This window comes from Drosophila gunungcola, assembly GCF_025200985.1.
Source record: "Drosophila gunungcola strain Sukarami chromosome X unlocalized genomic scaffold, Dgunungcola_SK_2 000021F, whole genome shotgun sequence".
Taxonomy (NCBI): domain Eukaryota; kingdom Metazoa; phylum Arthropoda; class Insecta; order Diptera; family Drosophilidae; genus Drosophila; species Drosophila gunungcola.
The window spans coordinates 1,185,211-1,208,293 of record NW_026453184.1 but is presented as its reverse complement, the minus strand read 5'-3'; the positions used below and the strand labels follow the sequence as shown (position 1 = coordinate 1,208,293).

Genomic DNA, 23,083 nt, shown 5'->3' with positions numbered 1-23,083 from the left:
CAAAATTCGGTTTTTGTGTCAAAACTAAATTAATTGTTTTCAATCGATCAGGGATGGATGGTATGGGTTGCCAGCTGTTCAAAATAGCAACTCTTTTGACTTTGGGTCTTATTTTGGCAAAGTTACAACAAAAAGACTCTTCAGAAATAATTTTGTTTGAAAAATCATCAAAAATCCCAAAAAACACATTAAAAACTTGGTTTTCGTGTCAAAACCCTGGGAAATAATGGTCAAATGGTGGAATGTCATACACCGTTGAATTCGTAATAAAATTTCCAATCGAATGGCATTCACAGTTAAAATTTTTTCAGATTATCAAATTTCTGCAAAAAATGATGATGTACCCCCTTACAAAAAAGTCAAAAAATTGGACATATCTTAATTTTTCAAAAACACGCTTTTCAAAATTCGGTTTTTGTGTCAAAACTAAATTAATTGTTTTCAATCGATCAGGGATGAACGGCATAGGTTGCCAGCTGTTCAAAATAGCAACTCTTTTGACTTTGGGTCTTATTTTGGCAAAGTTAAAACAAAAAGACTCTAAGGAAATAATTTTGTTTGAAAAATCCTCAAAAATCCCAAATAACACATAAAAAACTTGATTTTCGTGTCAAAACCCTGGGAAATAATGGTCAAATGGTGGAATGTCATACACCGTTGAATTCGTAATAAAATTTCCAGTCGAATGGCATTCACAGTTATAATTTTTTCAGATTTTTAAATTTCTGCAAAAAATGATGATGTACCCCCTTACAAAAAAGTCAGAAAATTGGACATATCTTAATTTTCCAAAAACACGCTTTTCAAAATTCGGTTTTTGTGTCAAAACAAAATTCATTGTTTTCAATCGATCAGGGATGGATGGTATGCGTTGCCAGCTGTTCAAAATAGCAACTCTTTTGACTTTGGGTCTTATTTTGGCAAAGTTACAACAAAAAGACTCTTCAGAAATAATTTTGTCTGAAAAATCCTCAAAAATCCCAAAAAACACATTAAAAACTTGGTTTTCGTGTCAAAACCCTGGGAAATAATGGTCAAATGGTGGAATGTCATACACCGTTGAATTCGTAATAAAATTTCCAATCGAATGGCATTCACAGTTAAAATTTTTTCAGATTATCAAATTTCTGCAAAAAATGATGATGTACCCCCTTACAAAAAAGTCAAAAAATTGGACATATCTTAATTTTTCAAAAACACGCTTTTCAAAATTCGGTTTTTGTGTCAAAACTAAATTAATTGTTTTCAATCGATCAGGGATGAACGGCATAGGTTGCCAGCTGTTCAAAATAGCAACTCTTTTGACTTTGGGTCTTATTTTGGCAAAGTTAAAACAAAAAGACTCTAAGGAAATAATTTTGTTTGAAAAATCCTCAAAAATCCCAAATAACACATAAAAAACTTGATTTTCGTGTCAAAACCCTGGGAAATAATGGTCAAATGGTGGAATGTCATACACCGTTGAATTCGTAATAAAATTTCCAGTCGAATGGCATTCACAGTTAAAATTTTTTCAGATTTTCAAATTTCTGCAAAAAATGATGATGTACCCCCTTACAAAAAAGTCAGAAAATTGGACATATCTTAATTTTCCAAAAACACGCTTTTCAAAATTCGGTTTTTGTGTCAAAACTAAATTAATTGTTTTCAACCGATCAGGGATGGATGGTATGGGTTGCCAGCTGTTCAAAATAGCAACTCTTTTGACTTTGGGTCTTATTTTGGCAAAGTTAAAACAAAAAGACTCTAAGGAAATAATTTTGTTTGAAAAATCCTCAAAAATCCCAAATAACACATAAAAAACTTGATTTTCGTGTCAAAACCCTGGGAAATAATGGTCAAATGGTGGAATGTCATACACCGTTGAATTCGTAATAAAATTTCCAGTCGAATGGCATTCACAGTTAAAATTTTTTCAGATTTTCAAATTTCTGCAAAAAATGATGATGTACCCCCTTACAAAAAAGTCAGAAAATTGGACATATCTTAATTTTCCAAAAACACGCTTTTCAAAATTCGGTTTTTGTGTCAAAACAAAATTCATTGTTTTCAATCGATCAGGGATGGATGGTATGGGTTGCCAGCTGTTCAAAATAGCAACTCTTTTGACTTTGGGTCTTATTTTGGCAAAGTTACAACAAAAAGACTCTTCAGAAATAATTTTGTTTGAAAAATCCTCAAAAATCCCAAAAAACACATTAAAAACTTGGTTTTCGTGTCAAAACCCTGGGAAATAATGGTCAAATGGTGGAATGTCATACACCGTTGAATTCGTAATAAAATTTCCAATCGAATGGCATTCACAGTTAAAATTTTTTCAGATAATCAAATTTCTGCAAAAAATGATGATGTACCCCCTTACAAAAAAGTCAAAAAATTGGACATATCTTAATTTTTCAAAAACACGCTTTTCAAAATTCGGTTTTTGTGTCAAAACTAAATTAATTGTTTTCAATCGATCAGGGATGAACGGCATAGGTTGCCAGCTGTTCAAAATAGCAACTCTTTTGACTTTGGGTCTTATTTTGGCAAAGTTAAAACAAAAAGACTCTAAGGAAATAATTTTGTTTGAAAAATCCTCAAAAATCCCAAATAACACATAAAAAACTTGATTTTCGTGTCAAAACCCTGGGAAATAATGGTCAAATGGTGGAATGTCATACACCGTTGAATTCGTAATAAAATTTCCAGTCGAATGGCATTCACAGTTAAAATTTTTTCAGATTTTCAAATTTCTGCAAAAAATGATGATGTACCCCCTTACAAAAAAGTCAGAAAATTGGACATATCTTAATTTTCCAAAAACACGCTTTTCAAAATTCGGTTTTTGTGTCAAAACAAAATTCATTGTTTTCAATCGATCAGGGATGGATGGTATGGGTTGCCAGCTGTTCAAAATAGCAACTCTTTTGACTTTGGGTCTTATTTTGGCAAAGTTACAACAAAAAGACTCTTCAGAAATAATTTTGTTTGAAAAATCCTCAAAAATCCAAAAAACACATTAAAAACTTGGTTTTTGTGTCAAAACCCTGGGAAATAATGGTCAAATGGTGGAATGTCATACACCGTTGAATTCGTAATAAAATTTCCAGTCGAATGGCATTCACAGTTAAAATTTTTTCAGATTTTCAAATTTCTGCAAAAAATGATGATGTACCCCCTTACAAAAAAGTCAGAAAATTGGACATATCTTAATTTTCCAAAAACACGCTTTTCAAAATTCGGTTTTTGTGTCAAAACAAAATTCATTGTTTTCAATCGATCAGGGATGGATGGTATGGGTTGCCAGCTGTTCAAAATAGCAACTCTTTTGACTTTGGGTCTTATTTTGGCAAAGTTACAACAAAAAGACTCTTCAGAAATAATTTTGTTTGAAAAATCCTCAAAAATCCAAAAAACACATTAAAAACTTGGTTTTTGTGTCAAAACCCTGGGAAATAATGGTCAAATGGTGGAATGTCATACACCGTTGAATTCGTAATAAAATTTCCAGTCGAATGGCATTCACAGTTAAAATTTTTTCAGATTTTCAAATTTCTGCAAAAAATGATGATGTACCCCCTTACAAAAAAGTCAAAAAATTGAACATATCTTAATTTTCCAAAAACACGCTTTTCAAAATTCGGTTTTTGTGTCAAAATTTATATTCATTCAGAGTTTTCAGTATTATGATAAACAATTTTTAACCAAGACATTCTAAATTAGGTACCTGAGAACCTTTCCAAGGTACAAGAAATGAATACCCTTGACAACACTTGGAGGAACAGATGTTTAAAAAATCGATAAAAATTCAGTGAAATGGGGGAATACCCTAAATAAACAGCTGATTGCTTCTCTGAATTTGTTGTTTTCGGCATAATCACAATTTTTGAGTGCCTAGTTTAAATTTAATGGATGATAACAATCAACAAACTTAAATAGAGAAACAACTGGCCCCAGTGATATATTTAATTGCGTGTTTACGTATAATAATGCGTATTCAAAATCTCATCATGAAAGCGATTTTACAACAGCGTGGTAAAATAAACCTGTCCTTAGAAGAGTGTGATTTAGAAAGAACTTTGCTGGGAGGACAAAGTTTTCGGTAAGAACATAACCACATTAAAAAAAAGAGCCCACCTTAAAAACATTTTTATTAATTTTAGCTGGCGATCATTATCCGATGCTAAGAGAACAAAGTATTGTGGAGTCGCATTCAACATTTACTGGGTGCTCGAGCAAGAAGAGTCCTGCATAAATTACGAGGCGTTCGGCACCACTCCATTGATCGCAGTGGACTATACAACCCTAATATCGGACTATCTCCGCGTTGATTTTAATTTAAAACATAACCAAAAGGATTGGTTAAACCGAGATGAGAACTTTGTGAAATTTTTGAGCAAGCCTGTCCGCGTTCTTTCTCAGGAGCCATTCGAGAATATTTTTAGCTTCCTGTGCAGTCAAAACAACAATATCAAGCGGTATGGATAGGGATACATTTGGGTACTCCCTTACCTTTCATTGTCCACATTCATTAATTTCAGTATATCAGCCATGATCCAATGGTTCTGTTGTACTTTTGGCAACAAGATTGGCCATTTCAATGGTGCCGATGAGTACACATTTCCAACGATTGACAGATTCAAAGGCATTTCCAGCAACGATCTAAACGACCAATTACGGGCTGCTAAATTCGGATATCGGGCCAAGTTCATAGCACAAACTCTGCAGGAGATTCAAAAACGAGATGGACAAACCTGGTTTATAAGGCTGAGGAGCCTGCCGTTCGAAAAAGCTCGGGAGGAATTGACCCAGCTCCCCGGAATCGGATATAAGGTGGCCGATTGCATCTGCCTCATGTCATTGGACCATTTGGAATCCGTGCCCGTTGACATACACATATACAATATTGCCAAAAAATACTACCTGCCACATCTGAACGGTCAAAAGAACATTTCCAAAAAGGTTTACGAAGAGGTTTCGAAACATTTTCAAAAGTTACATGGAAAATATGCGGGTTGGGCTCAGGCAGTGAGTACTCTTAAATTTCGACCTTATTACACATTTCTTACAACATTATTTTTGCAGATTCTTTTCTCTGCTGACTTGGGACAATTTCAAAAAACATCCAAAACTGATTGTAACAATGATTCAAATAAAAAGCTTAAAAAGTAATAAATTGGGTTGATTGTTTTTATTATTAGGAAGATACTTTTGTTCATAGATCATCTCTTTATTACCATGCCATGGCACTCATGAATACCCATCAAAAATGTTTGCAATGCATCTTTATATTTAACTAGTTCATATGTTGGCATTGCTGGTATTGGTATCTAATTTATTAATTTTTAATCAAGAGCAAACACTCGTTTTTTTACGTTGTTTCTTTATTGCTAAACAAAAAACCTTATACAGATGTAAATGATTAAATAAAATGCACATTAAATGTCCGTTATATACATCGCCATATTTATGTGTACAGTACTCTCTCGAAATGCGAGCTTTGATATTCGATTCCATGTTTTTAAGAATTATTCCCCAATATATTAACAATTGCTACATTTCAATTTAAAAAAATTTTTAAACTTTTAATACAAATGTCTAAAGTTTTATAATAATATTAAAATTTAAGATGTAATTGTGCGATAAATTATGTGCAAATTGCCAACAAATAAAGTACTAATGAACCATGATTTAAAAAATTAAAATTGAAAAAGTTCATGCGAAAATATTGCAATGTATTGTTCTTAAGGAAAACGTTTAATGCGGCGAATGAGCACTGTACGAGCATCAGTATCTTTATCCGCATTTGTATCCGTTTCTGTACCCCTTATATGTCTAAAGGACGCCGTTCGATTCCGCCGATCCCGCTGATCCCTGAGTGCCCTGTTGTTGTTGCTGCTGGAGCTTGCTGCTCTGGGAGAAATCGATACAGGCGCCGGAAGTGAGATCGATCTCCTCGGAATCGGATCCATCCGATCCCTCATCGGAGTGTCCGGAAAGGGCGGCCATTCCGCCCAGTTCCATGCCGTGTGTGGGCGCCTTGTAGAGCTTTAGTTCCGTATAGGTCTTCGATAGCTTGTCCTGGTCCTGGGCCTGCTGGTGTGCCTGCTGCTGCTGCTGCTGTTGTTGTTGCTGCTGCTGCTGCTGCTGCTGGAAAGCCGGATGCATCATGGTGAAGCTCCCGGAACTGGGCCCATTATTCACCCCATCCCCCATGTCGGAATCCTTTCCGCCGGCGGAGAGGTTCTCGGGCGTTTGGCTGGGCGGTCGAGTCGGAGCTCCAGGACCGGACCCGCCCACCTGGCCCGCACCGCCGCCCATGACGGGGGGCGTGCCCAGGCTGAGGCAGCGCATCCGCCAGGCGTCCTGCAGCAACTGCAGTCGCGCCTGCTTGCGCCATTTGGCCCGTCGATTCTGGAACCACACCTGGGAATCACAAAATGGATTGAAAAAATTCTGAAATTAATTTGTTTCGAATTTTCATGTATAGAGCAAGACTTTATTTTCACAAATCGATAGTACTTATCAAGAAATTAATTTGTAATTTATTAATGTACATAAGATAGCTCTTTCGCAACCACTCAAAAACAAAAAACAAATACAGTTTTTTTTTAAATTATACCCACACTGTTGAGAAATCGCAGCCCAAAGTGTGTGCTGCACCCTTTTTAAACTAATCAAGAATATTTTATTTTATTTTAAGGATTCAAACACGTAAATTATACTCAAGAAATTAATTTGCAATTTACGAATTATATAGTTATTTTGCAGCCACTCAAAACCCATGAAAACAATTATTTCTTTTAAAAATTTGGATTTAAATCATAAGTGATTAATATTCAAAAACAAATCAGAATCGTATGGTCCGATATTTTTGCTGTCAGGAAACCAATAGTTCAATGTGAAGGCAAAAATTTATTTTCTACAGCCATTTTGTTTCCAAATTTTACATTGCTATGAGATAAAAATAATAAAAAATATTATAACGGATAATGTAATATTTCCATGACTTTTGGCCAAATGCGTATTTTTTCCTTGTCACTTATGCCATATTTTGAAAACTTAAGCCATAATACTGTTCGAACAATTGTTATTTAACTCATGATCAGCATACTTTCAGTGCTTAACTTTCAGAGGCTTTAGTAAAATATATGTAAACCTATTTTAACAAGTCAACGGTTATAAAACTACCTCAATATAAATTAAACTGACTTTCAATTGTTGCCCAAAGTTTACAAATTTATTTTCAAAACAAATACACTGCGTTTATTTATGGCTGATAGAGAATAATATTCAATTCTGTTTTCTGGGGAAAAGGTTACAAATATAGAACAGCAACATATTTAAAGAAAGAAAACTAAATAACGGAAATTAATTATTAAAAGAATATTTTAGACCCACAATTATGGCAATATAAGATAAATAGTTTATATAATAAACGAGTAAAATAAGTAAAACCCAAAACAAATGACCAAAGCCTTGAGCAATGATTATAGATGACTGGATTAAACTGCCCCAAAAAATATGCTACTGTTTTTAGACTCGCAATTTCTTCGAATTTCGGATATCGATGGTCAGGGTTAAACTGGCTGGATACTTTGCCTGCTTTCTAAGGGGAATTCACCTGGACGCGCGCCTCGCTGAGGCTGATCCTCAGGGCCACCTCCTCGCGCAGGAATACGTCGGGATAGTGGGTCTTCTGGAACAGGGCCTCCAGCTCCTGCAGCTGCTGGGGCGTGAAGGTCGTCCGGTTCCGGCGCTGTCTTCTCCGGCCGAACATATACTCCGTGAGCAGATCTCCGGGCAGGGGCGATATAAATGGACCAGCCATTATTTGCCTTATTTAATGTGGAAAAGTTCGTTTTCTGTTTATTCGGCTTTGATTGTGAGCTGAAAAATTATTATAGTTATTTTTTGCAATGGTGTTTTTATGGTTGTTTTCGTAGTTTTTTTATATTGTTTATGGAATAATGGCTAGGTATTTCCTTCTTGATTTACTTTTTTATTAAATCTTAAATTTGTGAACAAAATAATTTTTAACATTATACATCCGAAAACTTTTCTTCTTGAACTTGTTCTTTTTATTGCTTCTCTTTTATGTAATTTCTTCACAGCAAAAAAAAAGGATTTTTTGTTTAATACATTTTATGCCTTTCATTTTTTTTTTTTTTTAACTTTTTTTCAATTGCTATTTTATATTTTGTTGATATATTTTCTTATTTTGTATTTATTTAAAAAATTGGTTTTTAGTTTCAGGCTGCTTTTCATTGTATTTTCGTTTTTAATCTTACAATTTTATTCACTCACGACACACAAAACAAAATAAATATTTTTGAAAATTACTTTTTCAAATCGTTACCAGTTGGCGCCACAAAAAAAATTACTTGCGAGGAGTGGGTTTTTAATTTTAAATGTTCGGAGAGCTGCTTTTCGCTAAGCGTTTGGCCAGCGACTGTGGAAATGCAGGCAGCCTCATCCGGCTTTTATGCAGCTGCCAAAGGACTCGGGCTAATATATACATGTATTTGTATGAGTGAGGGTGCGCCTGCGACTCGCTTTATAATTAAGGACCTTACACACACAGTTTAAAATGCAGCTAATTGTATTATTATGCCAAACTTGTTGCTTTAAAAACCAAATTTAGCTTAAAAAACTAATACAATCATCATTTATTATTGATGTTATTTTATAAATAATTTTTTTATATTAAACAGATTTTATTTATTCTTGTTTGCAATTAATTCTCGCGTGCTTTCTCTCTCTCTTTTTTTTGTGGCTATGACCATCTCCTTCTTTCTTGGGCCACGCTGCGCATCCTCGGAAAGTTAATCTCGCTCTCTGATTTGTTGCAGCTAAAGCTTTCTCCCTCGGCTCTCCTTTCTCCCCGGATTGTTGTTGTTTATTGTCTTCTCGTTTTGACTTCGTTAAATTACGGCACAAGCACAAAAACCTCATAAGCGTAGTTGTTTTGTCTACAGTGGGCTAGGTCTTGAACAATAATTTTAGATAACAGAAAAAAAAAAACACCAGCACAAGCAGAATTAACGCAAAAACCTCTTTATTGTTTGTTTAATTTTTTTTTATAACGCTAAGGTTGATAATCATTAAAAATATTTTTTTAAGGGCATGTAAACATTTTCTAAATTTAATAAAGTTATTAGATTTAATTTAACAAGAAGTTTGCAAAGCAGATACCCTTTTTTTTATAAATTAAGTTTTTTAGTAGTATTAAATCCAAAATAATCTAATATTTTAGTTATTATATAATCAATAGGATTTTTACATTTTGTACTGATTATCTTATTTTTTATAAGCTTAAGTTGTTCTTTAAATTTTCTAATTTTCATATTCTCAGTTTGTAGCACTTTGTTCCACTGTACCTGTATTGTTTTGTACATGAAAAAGTACCTGTAAATAATAAAATTGAAATCACTTAATGCTGCCGGCTGCTGCGTTGGCAGCGACGTTGACGTCGGCAGCAGGAAAATGACAATAAGGCAACACCCCACAAACACACACATACACGCAAAGGAGAGGGGTGAAAAGAAGAAGAAGACGGAGTGGGGAAAAAGGAGGGAAGAGCACAAAAGGCGCATAAGAAAATGAGGTTGCCACCACAGCTGATGATGAAGATGAAGGTGGAGCAGAGGCGATGGGGTTGAGAAAGGAAGTGGGGGAAAACAATAACTATCTCTTCTTTTTCACCTTCTTCCCCACCCCGATCCACTCCCCCCACTTGTATGTGTGTATGTGTGTTAAACAAATGAAGGGATGTAATTTTCTCATTTGCCTGGCATTGTGTTTTGTTTTTGTTTCGCCTTTTTGTTTGCTTCGCATTTTTTTTTTTGTGCTGCGCTTGCGCTGGAAATTATATTTATTTATTATTTATGAAGAATAGGCGTGGCACTCCACCGCCCCCCGCCCACTTTTCGCCACCTGCTGGCGCTTTTGTGTGCCGCCTTTTATTTCATTTGCTTCCTTTTGCACACAAGCCAATCATAAGCGAGACCAGATGTGTCTGTGTGTGTAAGTGAGAGAGTGCGTGGCTGTGTGTGTGAGGGTTGACCAGGATGACAAGGATAACTAGGATAACGAGCTGAAAACAACTGACAGCGCGACGTTGACAGGCTCATTCAAATTACGCGAAATTATCACAGAGATGTTTCGTTGTTTTGGGACGTGTTTATAATTTTCAAATTCGTTTTTAAAATAACTGAAATTTTCTTTTTCAGGGTTGTGGAAATATTGTGGAAATTAATTAATTGATTTTGCAAATTATAAATGTTGGTTGATTTTAAAATTGCATTACAATGTAATTTTTTTAATTATAGGTATGGAAGTTAAAGGTTAAAGAAAAGTTGGTTTACACAAATATTTTTTGCCTTAATGTTTTAATTTAACCTATTACAGAAGTGTGTATTTTGGTAAGAATACATATACACTCATAAATACATATTTTGAAATGTTTTAGAAGATCAAATAGTTTTGCAATATATTGTAAACGTGCTGTTAATTCCTTTCGCAGCAAATTTTTTTTGTTTTTTCTTTAATTTTTGTAAGTTTAAATGGTTATTAACAATGGCTTTCACACTGTTCGTCCTGTGTTATTACCCTATACTCCTCTTTCCCATTTTTTCTCCCCCTCTCTCTCTAACGCTTCCTTCCTGGCATTCCCTCTGCGCCATTTTTAATTTTGTAATTTGATGCTGGGCTGTTTTGTGCTTGTTGTTGTTTCCTGTTTTCCGTTGTTGTTGTTGTTGGAATTCATTAGGCAACGCGTTTTCCACCTGAGCGAGGAGTTTTCCCACCCACTTTTTCCTCTCTCTCACTCGCTGTGTATGTGTGTGTCCATTGTTTTGTCGCGCTGATTGGTCTTTCAATCTGGATGTGTGTGTGTGAGCTGCTGTTTTTCGTGTGAGTTTGTGTGTGTGGTTGAGTGAGAGCGTCCCATTGTTGTTTTCCATCTCGCTCTCGTCGCTTGCTGCCGTTGTTAATTATTTATTTTAGCGTGCTCCCCTTCTTCCGCTCCTTGTTGCCTTTCTGTCTCCCCTCTTTACCTCCTTGTCTCCACTTATCATCTCATTTATTTACCGCTTTTTGATTTAATATACCGTCAAAACAAGAAGAAAATGGCGGCTGCTCAATGTTCGCTCTAAAGTAGGCAACACTTCCTTTACTGAGTTTCATTTGCAAGAATACAGTGTTTTGTTAATTAACAAGCGAAATCTAACGTTATAATAAGTGAAAACATTTATAACTCAATGTTAGTAATTGTATATTCTAAAGACTTACTAATTGTATAATTCTAAAAAAATTATATTGCTTTAATAATAAAATCAAGCCAAAAGTATTTTAAAATGACTCCTGATAATTTTTCGCTGGTGTTTTTTTTAAGAAAATTTGTTAATCAATAAGTATTTTTACATATATGATTGTCTAACTTAAGAATTTCTATTTTTATAATTAGTTATTAAATGAATATGATTTAATTTTGATATTATAATTAATTAATAATTATTAAAAAATTAAATATTAATTTTAGAAAACGTACATTTTACTCAAAGCTTTACAGACAACCCTGTATTTTCAATAATCAAATACCAATAAACAGTATCAATAAAAATTTATATTAATTCAAGTATAAAATAGTGAAATTTACAGGAATATGTTGAATTCAAAGAGTTCTTTTTGAAATCTAAGCCCATTTCTCGTCATTATGGTAACGTAGGTTTTAAGCTTTAAAATTCCATACGTTTTCTCAGTTTAAAACCTTAATTAAGCTTATTGAATAATTGAATATTATTTCTATTAATTAAATTAAAGCTAGTAATGAAATAAGATTTTATACCAGCTCGAACAATACAAAGTTATCAAAAACATAAATTAAAATTTTGTAATGCTATAAAAGAAATGTGTGTTTTACATTTTATTTTAAACATATTTAAAAAGAATTCAATGATGGTTACTTTAAAATAAACGATGTTAAAAGTGTTTCACTTTCAGGCATCTTTTGACGTAGTTTCAATTGACAAGACTATTAAAATAATCTTATTTGGATATTTCCTTAAAAAAAATGGTTCGAAAAAAAACTTATGATGGATTCCATGCCCATAATTCCTGCGATATTCTTTTGAAAAACAACAAAACAGAGAATAAACAATGAAATTTCGCGTGGCTTGCGCGAATAAAGATGAATTCCCTGCGGTGAAAGAAATGATGTTGTTAGTGGGTGGTTTTCGCCAGGATTTTGGGTGGTTTTACGCTGGTGTGTTGTTGGTTTCTTGGCCGCCAAAGACGCTAGTTAATTGGAATTTTAATTATGATTTGTCAATGCCGGCATAAAAAAGCCGAAACAAAAAATGATGAGGGGAAAAGCCGAAACAATAAGGACAACAGGACAAAACATGGGGGAAACGAAACCCGCTGGTTTCGACGTGGGAGTGCTCTGGTGCGAAATTCATAGGATGACAAAAGGAGGGGTAAACTATGGAGGTGGAATTTTGATTTTATGCTGTTTAAGCACATTACGCATAAAACTAGGTCCTGTAATTTCGCCCCTCTTTCTTCTATTTATTTAATATTTTTGTATTCCTCTCTCTTTTGCATTTTGTAATCATTTTAATTGCCCCAATAATGAGTGCAGCCTTCCCTTTCCTCCCCTCCTTACCCCTTCCCCCTTTCCCCCCACCCCTCCTTTCGCCCACCTGGCACTCGCTTATGAAAATCATTAAGTTAATTACATTTTTTGCACGCCAGAGAGACAGAGAAAGGGTGAAAAAAAAAGAAAAACACAAAAATTATAATCAGCGCCACACAAAAGCACACCGTGATGTTTTTTAGGGACGCAGGGTGGGGGGTGAAAGGGGGCGTGGTCCAGGCGCCTCAGCTGAAAAATGGGGGAAAAAAATGCTAAAAACAACATGAGAAAATATTTCTCATAATACTAATTGCATAGTCACAATGTCATTTTGCCAGGGGGCTGGGCAAATAAGGGGAGAGGGGGTGGACAGGAAGAGGTGGAGAGGGGGGAAAGGGGGGCTTAGTAGGCGCCCATGACAGCTGTCTGTCAGCAGAGACGAGCCAAAACGAGATGAGAGATGCACTCAACTAAAAACACGAGTTTTCTTTAATAGAAATACCAAAAAATGTTACTATATTAATTCCAATATGGAGTCTCTAGAATACGGGCACAGCTTTTAAATTAGTTTACCAATTTAAGAGGAAAACTGCGTTTTAAATAATTATATTATCATTATACCAAAATGTTTATTAGAAAAAAACACTATAATATAATTAAAAAAGAAAAACAACGTAATAGTTCATATCTGAAGAAGAAGAAACATTTCACAAATAAAATAAAAATAATTATTAATGTAAGCAATGATGAACGTTTAACATTTGGAAATTTGCTAAGCGCAGATCTTTAAAAAAAAAACCTAACTTTATATTGTAATCAATAAGAAATTGATTGAGCTTCCATGATCAACCATTGACAAGACATTAGTGAATTTTATTTTAAAATTATTTTCCACACATATCCTGATATTTTTTTCTTTTCGTGTGCTTTGTAGGGGAACGGGATGATGAAACTGAATTTATGCTGGAAATGCAGCCAAGCAAAAACAACAGCAACAGCAGCAGCCACGATTACGGGGAGGACGACAAACCGCCGTATCCGGGAACTCAACTCAACTCAACCAGCAAGGACTCGGCATCAGTCAGAGCCCGGTTGCATTTCACAAAAGAAAATGAGTTGGAAAAAAAAGTAATTAAAAAAAACAGCAGCAGCGGCAACAACAGCAGTAGTAAGAGAGTACAAGAAATGGATATTTCGACCAGGTTAAGACGAAATCAAGATGAGCTACTACATAATAATAACGAAATGTATAATAGAGTACCTAATTTGATATTTTAGTTATTCAGTTTCTGATTGTATTGTCTTGAAATCAATAAGCCTATTGTACAATATATATACAAGAAATTAATCATATTTAATTTTTAATGACGGCTAGTTTTATTAAATAAGTTATGCAGATCAGCTTCACACCGAAATAATACGTTTAAAACCAATTAAAAAAAAACTCTTTTTTTAGGTTCCACAGGCCGAAACGAAGCTGTTCTGTCAGGCTGCAGAATGTCAAAGGACTTGAGGCTGTCGCTGCTCGGAAAAGAAAATTAAAATGCATTAACACAACGCAACAATGTGGGCAAATGTTAACATTGAGCGCTAATTTTCCACATGCATTTGCAACTGGAAAATGTGTAGGCTTTTCCAGAAGGGAAAAACAAAGGGGGATATACGAGGGAAAATGTGACAGACAGTTGACAAAGGAAATTGCATCGGTAAAAGTTGTTTCGGGAATTAATGGAGGTGATGGGGTGGTGATGGATAAGTTTTTTAAAATTTGTTTAAAATGCATGTATACTTGCGATTTAACTATTTAAAAAAATAACCAAACATCGGTACAATACTCATATTTTTGGGGGAAATATTATTGTTATAAGGACAGAAAACACGATATTGTAATATTTTTTTTTTGCTAACTTGGCCAAAAGCCTAGCTTTCTTTTTTGTGCGGCTAATGTGTAACTTGTGCAGCTTATGATTTAATCTAACAAAATATTCATTACCGTTACAAATTTGACTAAATTTTGCTAACAAAAGCCGCACAGACGAAAGACTTACTGTTGTGCTAATTTTTGTGGTCCAAGCTACAAATATTTTACATAACGTATTTTTACAAATTAAGTTAAAAATACAAATTTGCAGATTTAAATGTCAATCAATTTTTACTGGTAAAATAAAAAGTTAAAATGGTCCCAACCCAATAGATATTAATTTAAAATTCAAACGTGATTCAAAATCAGATATATGGTGGTTTTATATTACTTTTAATATATATCAAAACACACTGATTTTCCCTCCTCGAATTAATTCATCAAAAGTCGAGAAATTATTCGCATTCATTTGACCAAAATCAATTTTGTAAATTATAATGTATTATGGGATTTTACGTGAATGAATTTATAAATGCGTGCACACATAAATCCTTTTATTTTTTGCATCTCGTCTCAATGGAAATGCGGAAGATAAGGGGAAAAAGCAGCCACAGAATCGGATGTTGCATCAATTATATTGATTGCATTTGCATTGCAGGTGCATTGGAAAAGTGCAATAATGCAAATGCATTTTGTTTGCAATTTTGATTTTGATTGAGTTGCGATATGCTGGAATTTATTGGCCAAAACAGAAATGCCAAAATGTACATATTTGGCCTTGTCATGTTGATGATCTTAATTTGATTAAACATACTGGTTAGATGTTGTCGATATGGATATGCATTGATTTGTTAGATACGATTCTTGTGTATTATTCTTTCGTTTTTATGATTTTTTTTTGATCTTCTGACTGTTCTGTTGCGACCGCCATGTTGATTTAATAAATCTACGAAGATGAAATGCCCTCCCTTCTATGTAAATCCCCATGTTTCATTTGCCTCTGCACTCTTTCCCTATCATTTTATTCTCCTTTTATCCCAAGTTTTTCGACTCGAGACAATGAACAGCGACAGAATTTTGCATTGTTTACCGCGAGTTGAGACCATAAAACTACTAAACAAAACAGCCACGCCTACTCCACCGCCCAACCGCCCATCATCAGCACCAGTCAGCGCCGCTCCCATCATATCCATTCGCACACTGTGACAAAATAATAACAAAAATGTATTAAATGTCATAATTTATATATGTAAACATGGCTTCTGCCCTATAAAGTTTGAAATTGCAGAAGTCTTAATAAAAAATACAAATCTATCGTTTATTTTGCCATGATTTTTAATAATTCCAAATTAATTTGAAAGTATACTTTAAAATGTGTTAAAGTTCATCGGGGAAATGTCAGTAGTCGGTTGCATTTTCGCCAACGTCCTGATCCCCATCATCCATCATCCATTCCATCTACTCATGTTCTCCACGTACCGGATGACCAGGCTTCTTGTTGGAGTTATACCTGCCGGTGATCGAACACCATAGGATGTAAATGGCATACCCGCTATAGGTCAGAATGCCGGCAATCAGAAAGGCAATGGTGTAGGTGACAACCCTATAACACTGGCCACTGTAACCCGTGGCAAGCCTATAGGCGAGTACCGAGAGGCAGATCCGAGTGGATGTGGGATGCTTCCAGAACGGCACTGGGCGAATCTCCTCCCATGCCTCCTCGCTGAGGAGATTTTGCAAGGACACGTGGTCCTGGGCGGAGCTCAGCCGACGGAAGTGCCCATCGATGACATGGTACAGGTATAGGGTTTCCCTGTCGAAGGCCGAAAAGCGGCGGCGCAGCGTCGACGGCATGGAGAGATCGGCAAAGGCCACTCCCACATATAGACAGGGTTCCGAACCGGTAACCAGCCTGTAGAGGTTCAGGTTCAGGTCCTGACAGTCCGTCTGGGTTTCCGGGCAGAGCAGGAACAGCCACTCGGCTTCGAGCAACTGCATCCAGTTATCCTCGTCGATCTTGGTGACGATGTCATCTCCAATCCCACGTCCGCAGAACGAAGTCCGCGTACAGAGTCCAGTCTTTTTCGAGGGCGTCCAGCCCTCGCCATGGGAAATGAGAACCAGCATCACAATTAGGAATTTCATTTTCCTTAATTACAGTTTTTCCGTTTTGTTCTTTAGTAAATTATTTGCAGTTTGTTCCTTATTTGCAAAAACGTACAGCTTTGACACTTTGTTTTATACGTCAAAAACGAAAAAAAGTGAAAAATCATTTAGATATGGAACCATCGGCAAATAGCGCCTATTACACGACTCTGAGTTGTCACCTAGGTTTTCGATATTTTTTCATACTGTATACCTTTAAAAATGCAAAAAAAAAAAAAAATGGTTCAATTTGTATTTAACACTTTTTTATATAAATACAGTTGCGGTCAAAATAAAACTTGTTTTCATCATATGGCATTAGCAATCCAAATAGTTTGGAAGCAACTTTTTTATATTACACACTTATCATCGGAAAAATATTAAAAAAAAAGATTGATAAAAAAAATGTTTTATTTATTTCAATAAAAAATGCAGATGAACGAGTTTTCTTTAAATGTTATAAAATCATTTAGTACAATCGATTGAAAAGTACATTTTAAGGAATTAATAACAGTTCTTATTTTCATTGGAAAACTGAAACAACATCAGAGGTTTTTCTAATTGGTAATTATGCATTATGATTCTACCAATTAGAAATCGTTCTATGCCTTAAATTATTTTAACCGCAGATGTATATAATCTTGTATACTTTTTACCCTTGCTGGGAAATATGCAAAAATTCAGGTGGCAACTCAGATGAGAACTTTGTTCGATTTCAGAGGGGCCTTAAAAAATGTGGCAATAATATTTGTTTTTTTTTTATTAGACAACTTTTTTGACTGATTTTCTTATATTTATCTTAGTGTATAAAAGTCGGAGGCAGCTAGAGGCTAGAGGCAAATGCAGTCAAGCAAATGCACGCGGGTTGCGGAGAAAGCGGGGGCTTTGGGTTAGAGGTGTGGGTTCAGGGGCGGTGTGGTTGGGGAAAAAGGAGGTGGGGCGGAGGGGGAGGAGGAGGAGGAGAAGAATAAGATGGCTGCGGCAAAAATTAATCAAAACATTGCATAAAGGCAGCAAAAATAATAACAATAACAATGTAGAACGTCAGGCAGAAAGCGGAGAGACGTTGACAGCAGTGCCCCACCCCCTGCCATTCGCCACCCGCATGCACCACCCCCTTTTCACCCACTTTACACCACCGCCCCCTCCACCCCCTTGAGATGATGATGATGATGATGATGACGACGCCACTGACACAAAAGCAGCAAACAACTGTCGACAAGGATCTCATTTGTTATACTGATTATGTTGGCGCCTTCCAATGAGAGACAGAGACAAAGACAGAAAAGGAGCGACAGGGACGGCGATGGGGGGAAGGATATGCAGGATACAGTCGGTTGGTTTTGGTGGAGAAGAGGACGTCAGCGTCCTGAAATTGCTAAACAAAATGCACACCAAGAATTCAATTCACATCAAATCTCTCTGGAAGCCGAGAAATTTTTCATTCCTATGATTGTGTTTATTTTCGCAACGCAAACATATTAGGTAAATCCATATAATGGCTTGTCCTTCTTGTTGTCCCAACCATTTATTCATTTGATGGCTGACAAATATTTTCCTCTTAACAAGTATGCACATTTTTGATAATGAAAACCCATTTACACCAATTCAGAGCAAAAAAACTTTGAATTTTGCTAAATAAAATTTACATTAACATATTCACGTGATTAGATTAGCTAACAAAGCCATTAAACCTTTTTATCAATTAATTTAAAAATTATTATACGTATACAAGAATTACAAAAAAAAGAGTACATGATTTAAAGTTAAGCTTAACTTTGTTAAACAAATTAAAAAATTCCTTTAAGTCATATTTTTCAATTGATAAGTTTAAGAAGTCATTTCCAAGAGAGTGTAAAAATAGATAAACTTTAGTTTTTTAAAAGTTCTTTACTGGCTAATTCAATTGTCATTAAGCCGAAAATGTACTATTTTTACCAGCGTTACGTAATTGTAAAGAATTTGTTCATTGTATCGAGTTTATATATTTAGATACTCACCCCTGATCCACAAATCGCCATCAAAAACAAATCAAAACCAAATCAACACAAATAAATCAAGAAAACAAAAAAAACAGCAAGCAAAAAAGTTAATTCACAAATCAAAGAGCATTCGGAGGGCCTTGAACTTGAACAACAATTGTTGGATTATCAAATCAAAAACGAAAAAAAAGTGGAAAAAGAATCAAAAACAAAACAAAACCACTGCCAGGGAAAAGGGGGTGAACAGGGGAGGTTAGTGCAATTAATTAAAAAGCTAGATTCACACACACTCGCCGGCAGACAAAAAAAAAAAAGACCACATGTGTGTGGAAAAAAAGGAGGAAAACTTTGCACAAATTAAAAAAAAAATAACAAAGAATGGCCGACCGTGCATTCGATTCTCTTCTTATTCCTGCACTCACTCTCTCTTTTTCTTCCATTTTTTCCCTTTAATTGCCGATATCTTTGATTTAGCAATACCTAATAAGAGGATAGTTAAGTAGGTAAGTGTTTTGATTAAGCACAAATATTTCAATATTATCGATAATAATAAAAATTTTAAAAGCGGCTTAATAACAGAAAAAAAAACCCAAACAAAGTTATAAAAACCCCTGAGAAAGCTTTAAAGTCCGTTCATATAGGACATAAAAAAAAACTTGAAAATAAAATCAGCTTACCAACACATCATATTTTAAAATGCAAACTGTTTTAGCCTTGACATAAATGAAATCGTAGGTAATTGAATTCAAATCAATTCGATGCCAGGGGTCGGCACTAATTCCCAGTGATTTCCCGTGGCTAATTTAATTGTCAATATATGTGTTAACTAGTTAAACAAAGGCGATAAAATTAGGATTAAAAGTTGTATGCCTTTTAAAAGGCTTAAGCCAAAGCAATATATATTTTTTTTAATTGATATTTTTGGAAAGCGTATTCAAAGTAGTACGCAAACAAAACTTTCATTCGTTCTTGTACTCTTGTAGTTGGTTTCGTGATTTTTTTTTCTGATTGAATTGAAAACATTTTATGCATTTGATTTAATCAAAAGAAAAATAGAATGCAGTCAGGTTCACCAGGGCCCTCAGAGAAAAAAAATAGAAAGAGGGTGAACGAGGGGTCAAAGGGGTCAGGGGGTGGTGGGCATTGAAAAGAAATGCAAAATGGCATTCATTCATGCAATTTGCATTGTTTGACGGTCCCCGGACGCAACAACAAAAACAACAACAACAACGACAGCAGTAACAGCAACGGCGGCCGATCAGTTCGACACCCCCAATCCGCCCTACCTCCCATTCTCCCTTCCACCCACTTTACCACCCCCTCTAAAGGCCAAACGCTTAGCAAGCCACCTGTGCCCATCACCAACAATAAAAACGCAAGAGAAAGCCGGATGACAAATATACGAACGTCAAACTAAAGCCCAGTGTTTGTTTTTAAAACGTTTATAAATGCATTGCCCCACATATATCTTTTAATTACATATCTTTTTTAAAAGAAAAATTTTTTTTATATTCTACAAACTAAATTATAATATAATAACAATTTGAATTTTATTAAGTATCGATCAAAAATATATGAAATCTAAATTAACGATCATGTGTATTTTTAAAAATTGAATAATGTTTAAATATATTTTATGAACACCTAACTAATATTTTTTAAATATTTCACCTGATTTTATTTTAGTTAAAAATATCTTTGAAACCGAAAACTTGTTTTTTTTGTTCTTAAAAACAAACTTAGAAATAGATAACATTAACATAAGTTAAAGAAACTGACCATTCATACAATGATTAGTTACACTGCAAATTATTACAAAATAAAACTTTACAAGTTTTAGAGGCTTAATATAGAAGAAAAAGTGTTATTTTAAGTGAAGTAATTTCTCTAACATAACTCAAATTCAAAAATAATGAAAATACTTGAGGTGATCTACAACAATTTTAGTGTACTTTCGGTGTGCATTTGTAAGTCAAAAACCCTGATTAAATCGGATAAAATATAAAGCCATTCTCTTATGCCACAAAAAAGCACAAAACACAAATTAACTTTTCCTATAACTTTGCAGTTCCACACATGCCTACCCCCAATTTTTGTGACCACCCCCCATTATTACCATATGACAACCCCTGGGGCCGCTGACCTCAGCCACGCCCCTTTTACCCCGGCCCCTTTTGGTAGCTGCAACTTTTTGCGCTTGCTTTTTGTTTGCATTTTCTCTGCTGATTTCCTTTTTTATATTCAGCTCTCTGGTTTTCGTGTAATTTATTTGCCGTTTGCTTGTAATTTGTTACAGTTTTTTAATCTTGCATTGTTCTAAGCAGAAGGATCCAGGGGCGGGGTATTCGGGGGGTTTAAGGGGGCAGTCAGCGCTGACTGACGGAACCGGAATGACGGTTCTCAGAAACCACATCCAGTCCTAGTTATGCACTGGAAAAAAATCCATTCAGCTTTAATTTTCACTAACATAAGGTTTTCAAAAAATTCCTGGAATATCATTATTGGATTTTTTAAATGATTAAACGGAATTTCATAAAAAATTACCTGAAATAAATAAAACATTGCGATATCATAAGTAATTAACATAAATAATATTATTTAAGGAAGCCTCAGAATTGTCAATACCTTTTTTCTCTGTGTGTAAAGGGCAGTTGAAGAAAGGAAAGGGATAGAGAACCCGCAATGTAATCAACATCATAATTAGTGGCGACGGACTCCCCACCCCCACCCATTTGAACACACTTAAAAATTAATTACACTATTTTACATACATTATTTATAATAATTGTAGTATTTTGTTGTTAAATCCTAACATTGTATTAAAAACAACGTTTAACTTGTGCAACAACAAAAAAAAAAACAATTAATTAATTAATTTAAAATTTAAATTGTATTAAAGTTTAAAGAAATTTTTTAATTTTTTAATAATATGAATTTAATTAAATTTTAAGTTAATTTTTTATCCAAAAAAAGATTAATTATGAATAGCCACACTTGATAGCATTTACAATTCTTGATGGTAGTAAATTTTATTATTCAAAGGTTTAACATCTGTAAGCGATATTTTACAGTGCATTCGCATCTGTGCACTTGCATTGTCCTGGAGCGACAGCAGTTGCAGCTGCTCCTCATGACGTTACTCCCTGCCCACATCCATAACCATTCCCTTTCCAGATCCAGCTCCATCTCATCCTGGTGATTCCCTTTCAGGACCTGATGTCCGAGTTGGGCAAAACTCATTTGGCCCGCCCACATGTGTGAACTTACAGAGATGAGCGCGTGAAAAATCCATAAAATAGTAGTAGAAGTTAGTTAATTATTATTTTTATTATAAATATGTTTACCCACGAAAAGAGGGCTTACTATAAAATGTAAACGAATATAATTTATAGCAACGATTATAAAATTAAGCTTTCTTTGTATTGATTTACATAACCCAATTTCGTTTGTCAAAAAGTATAAGGAAATAAATAAAATAAAATTAAGTAGTTTAAATACATTTAGTCTAGCCTTTTTATACCCTTGCAGAGGGTATTATAATTTCAGTCAGAAGTTTGCAACGCAGTGAAGGAGACGTTTCCGACCCTATAAAGTATATATATTCTTGATCAGCATCACTAGGAGAGTCGATCTAGCCATGTCCGTCTGTCCGTCTGTCCGTCTGTCCGTCTGTCCGTCTGTCCGTCCGTTTATATGCAAACTAGTCTCTCAGTTTTAAAGCTATCTGCATGAAACTTTCCCAAAAGTTGTCTTTCTATTGCAGGTAGTATATAAGTCGGAACGAGCCGGATCGGACGACTATAGCATATAGCTCCCATAGGAACAATCGGAAAAATAAATGAAAAAAAATTATAACTTTGCTGTTTTTTAATTTTTTGTTTAGTTCTTCGACATATAGTAATGGTAAAATATTTCCGATTTACGGTTTAAATTTCATCAAAATCGGACGACTATAGCATATAGCTCCCATAGGAACAATCGGAAAAATAAATGAAAAAAAATTATAACTTTGCTGTTTTTTAATTTTTTGTTTAGTTCTTCGAGATATAGTAATGGTTTAATATTTCAGAATTACGGTTTCAATTTCATCAAAATCGGACGACTATAGCATATAGCTCCCATAGGAACAATCGGAAAAATAAATGAAAAAAATTATAACTTTTCTGTTTTTTAATTTTTTGTTTAGTTCTTCGACATATAGCAATGTTTAATTATTTCAGAATTATGGTATAAATTTTATCAAAATCGGACGTCTATAGCATATAGCTCCCATAGAAATAATAAAAATATATAAAATAACTATCTAATAATTGAGCTGCAAATAATCATAGTTTCAATGTTTTTTTTTAGCACATACTCAAGTAAATCATAATTTAAATGTTTTCAAAAGTATTTAATTAATGCAATAGCTGCAAGGGTATATGAACTTCGGCTTGCCGAAGTTTGCTTTCCTTCTTGTTTTTTATTTACAAGAGG

The 23,083-nt window shown here is 34.6% G+C and overlaps 3 protein-coding genes across 4 annotated transcripts; 1 reads left to right on the top strand and 2 right to left on the bottom strand.

Annotated features, from left to right (window-relative positions):
- Positions 1-3,663: 3,663 nt before the first annotated feature.
- LOC128260270 (N-glycosylase/DNA lyase) lies at positions 3,664-5,158 on the top strand. The gene is made up of 4 exons (XM_052993091.1): positions 3,664-4,084; positions 4,146-4,460; positions 4,524-5,010; positions 5,068-5,158. Exons 1-4 carry the CDS (start codon positions 3,972-3,974, stop codon positions 5,152-5,154), a joined length of 1,002 nt encoding a protein of 333 aa, XP_052849051.1. The 5' UTR covers positions 3,664-3,971; the 3' UTR covers positions 5,155-5,158.
- Positions 5,159-5,380: 222 nt separating this feature from the next.
- LOC128260292 (paired mesoderm homeobox protein 2) lies at positions 5,381-8,447 on the bottom strand. Of its 2 annotated transcripts, XM_052993154.1 has the most exons (3): positions 8,326-8,447; positions 7,607-7,872; positions 5,385-6,408 (listed from the first exon to the last, which is right to left on the bottom strand). In XM_052993154.1, exons 2-3 carry the CDS (start codon positions 7,811-7,813, stop codon positions 5,818-5,820), a joined length of 798 nt encoding a protein of 265 aa, XP_052849114.1. In that variant the 5' UTR covers positions 7,814-7,872; positions 8,326-8,447; the 3' UTR covers positions 5,385-5,817. The 2 variants fall into 2 exon arrangements, with proteins under 2 accessions (XP_052849116.1, XP_052849114.1); XM_052993156.1 differs by lacking the exon at positions 8,326-8,447 and having other exon boundaries at positions 5,381-6,408; positions 7,585-7,719.
- Positions 8,448-15,938: 7,491 nt separating this feature from the next.
- On the bottom strand, positions 15,939-16,706 carry LOC128260373 (thioredoxin-related transmembrane protein 1). Its single transcript, XM_052993328.1, has one exon. The coding sequence runs from the start codon at positions 16,623-16,625 to the stop codon at positions 15,939-15,941; it is 687 nt and encodes a 228-aa protein (XP_052849288.1). The 5' UTR covers positions 16,626-16,706.
- Positions 16,707-23,083: the final 6,377 nt, after the last annotated feature.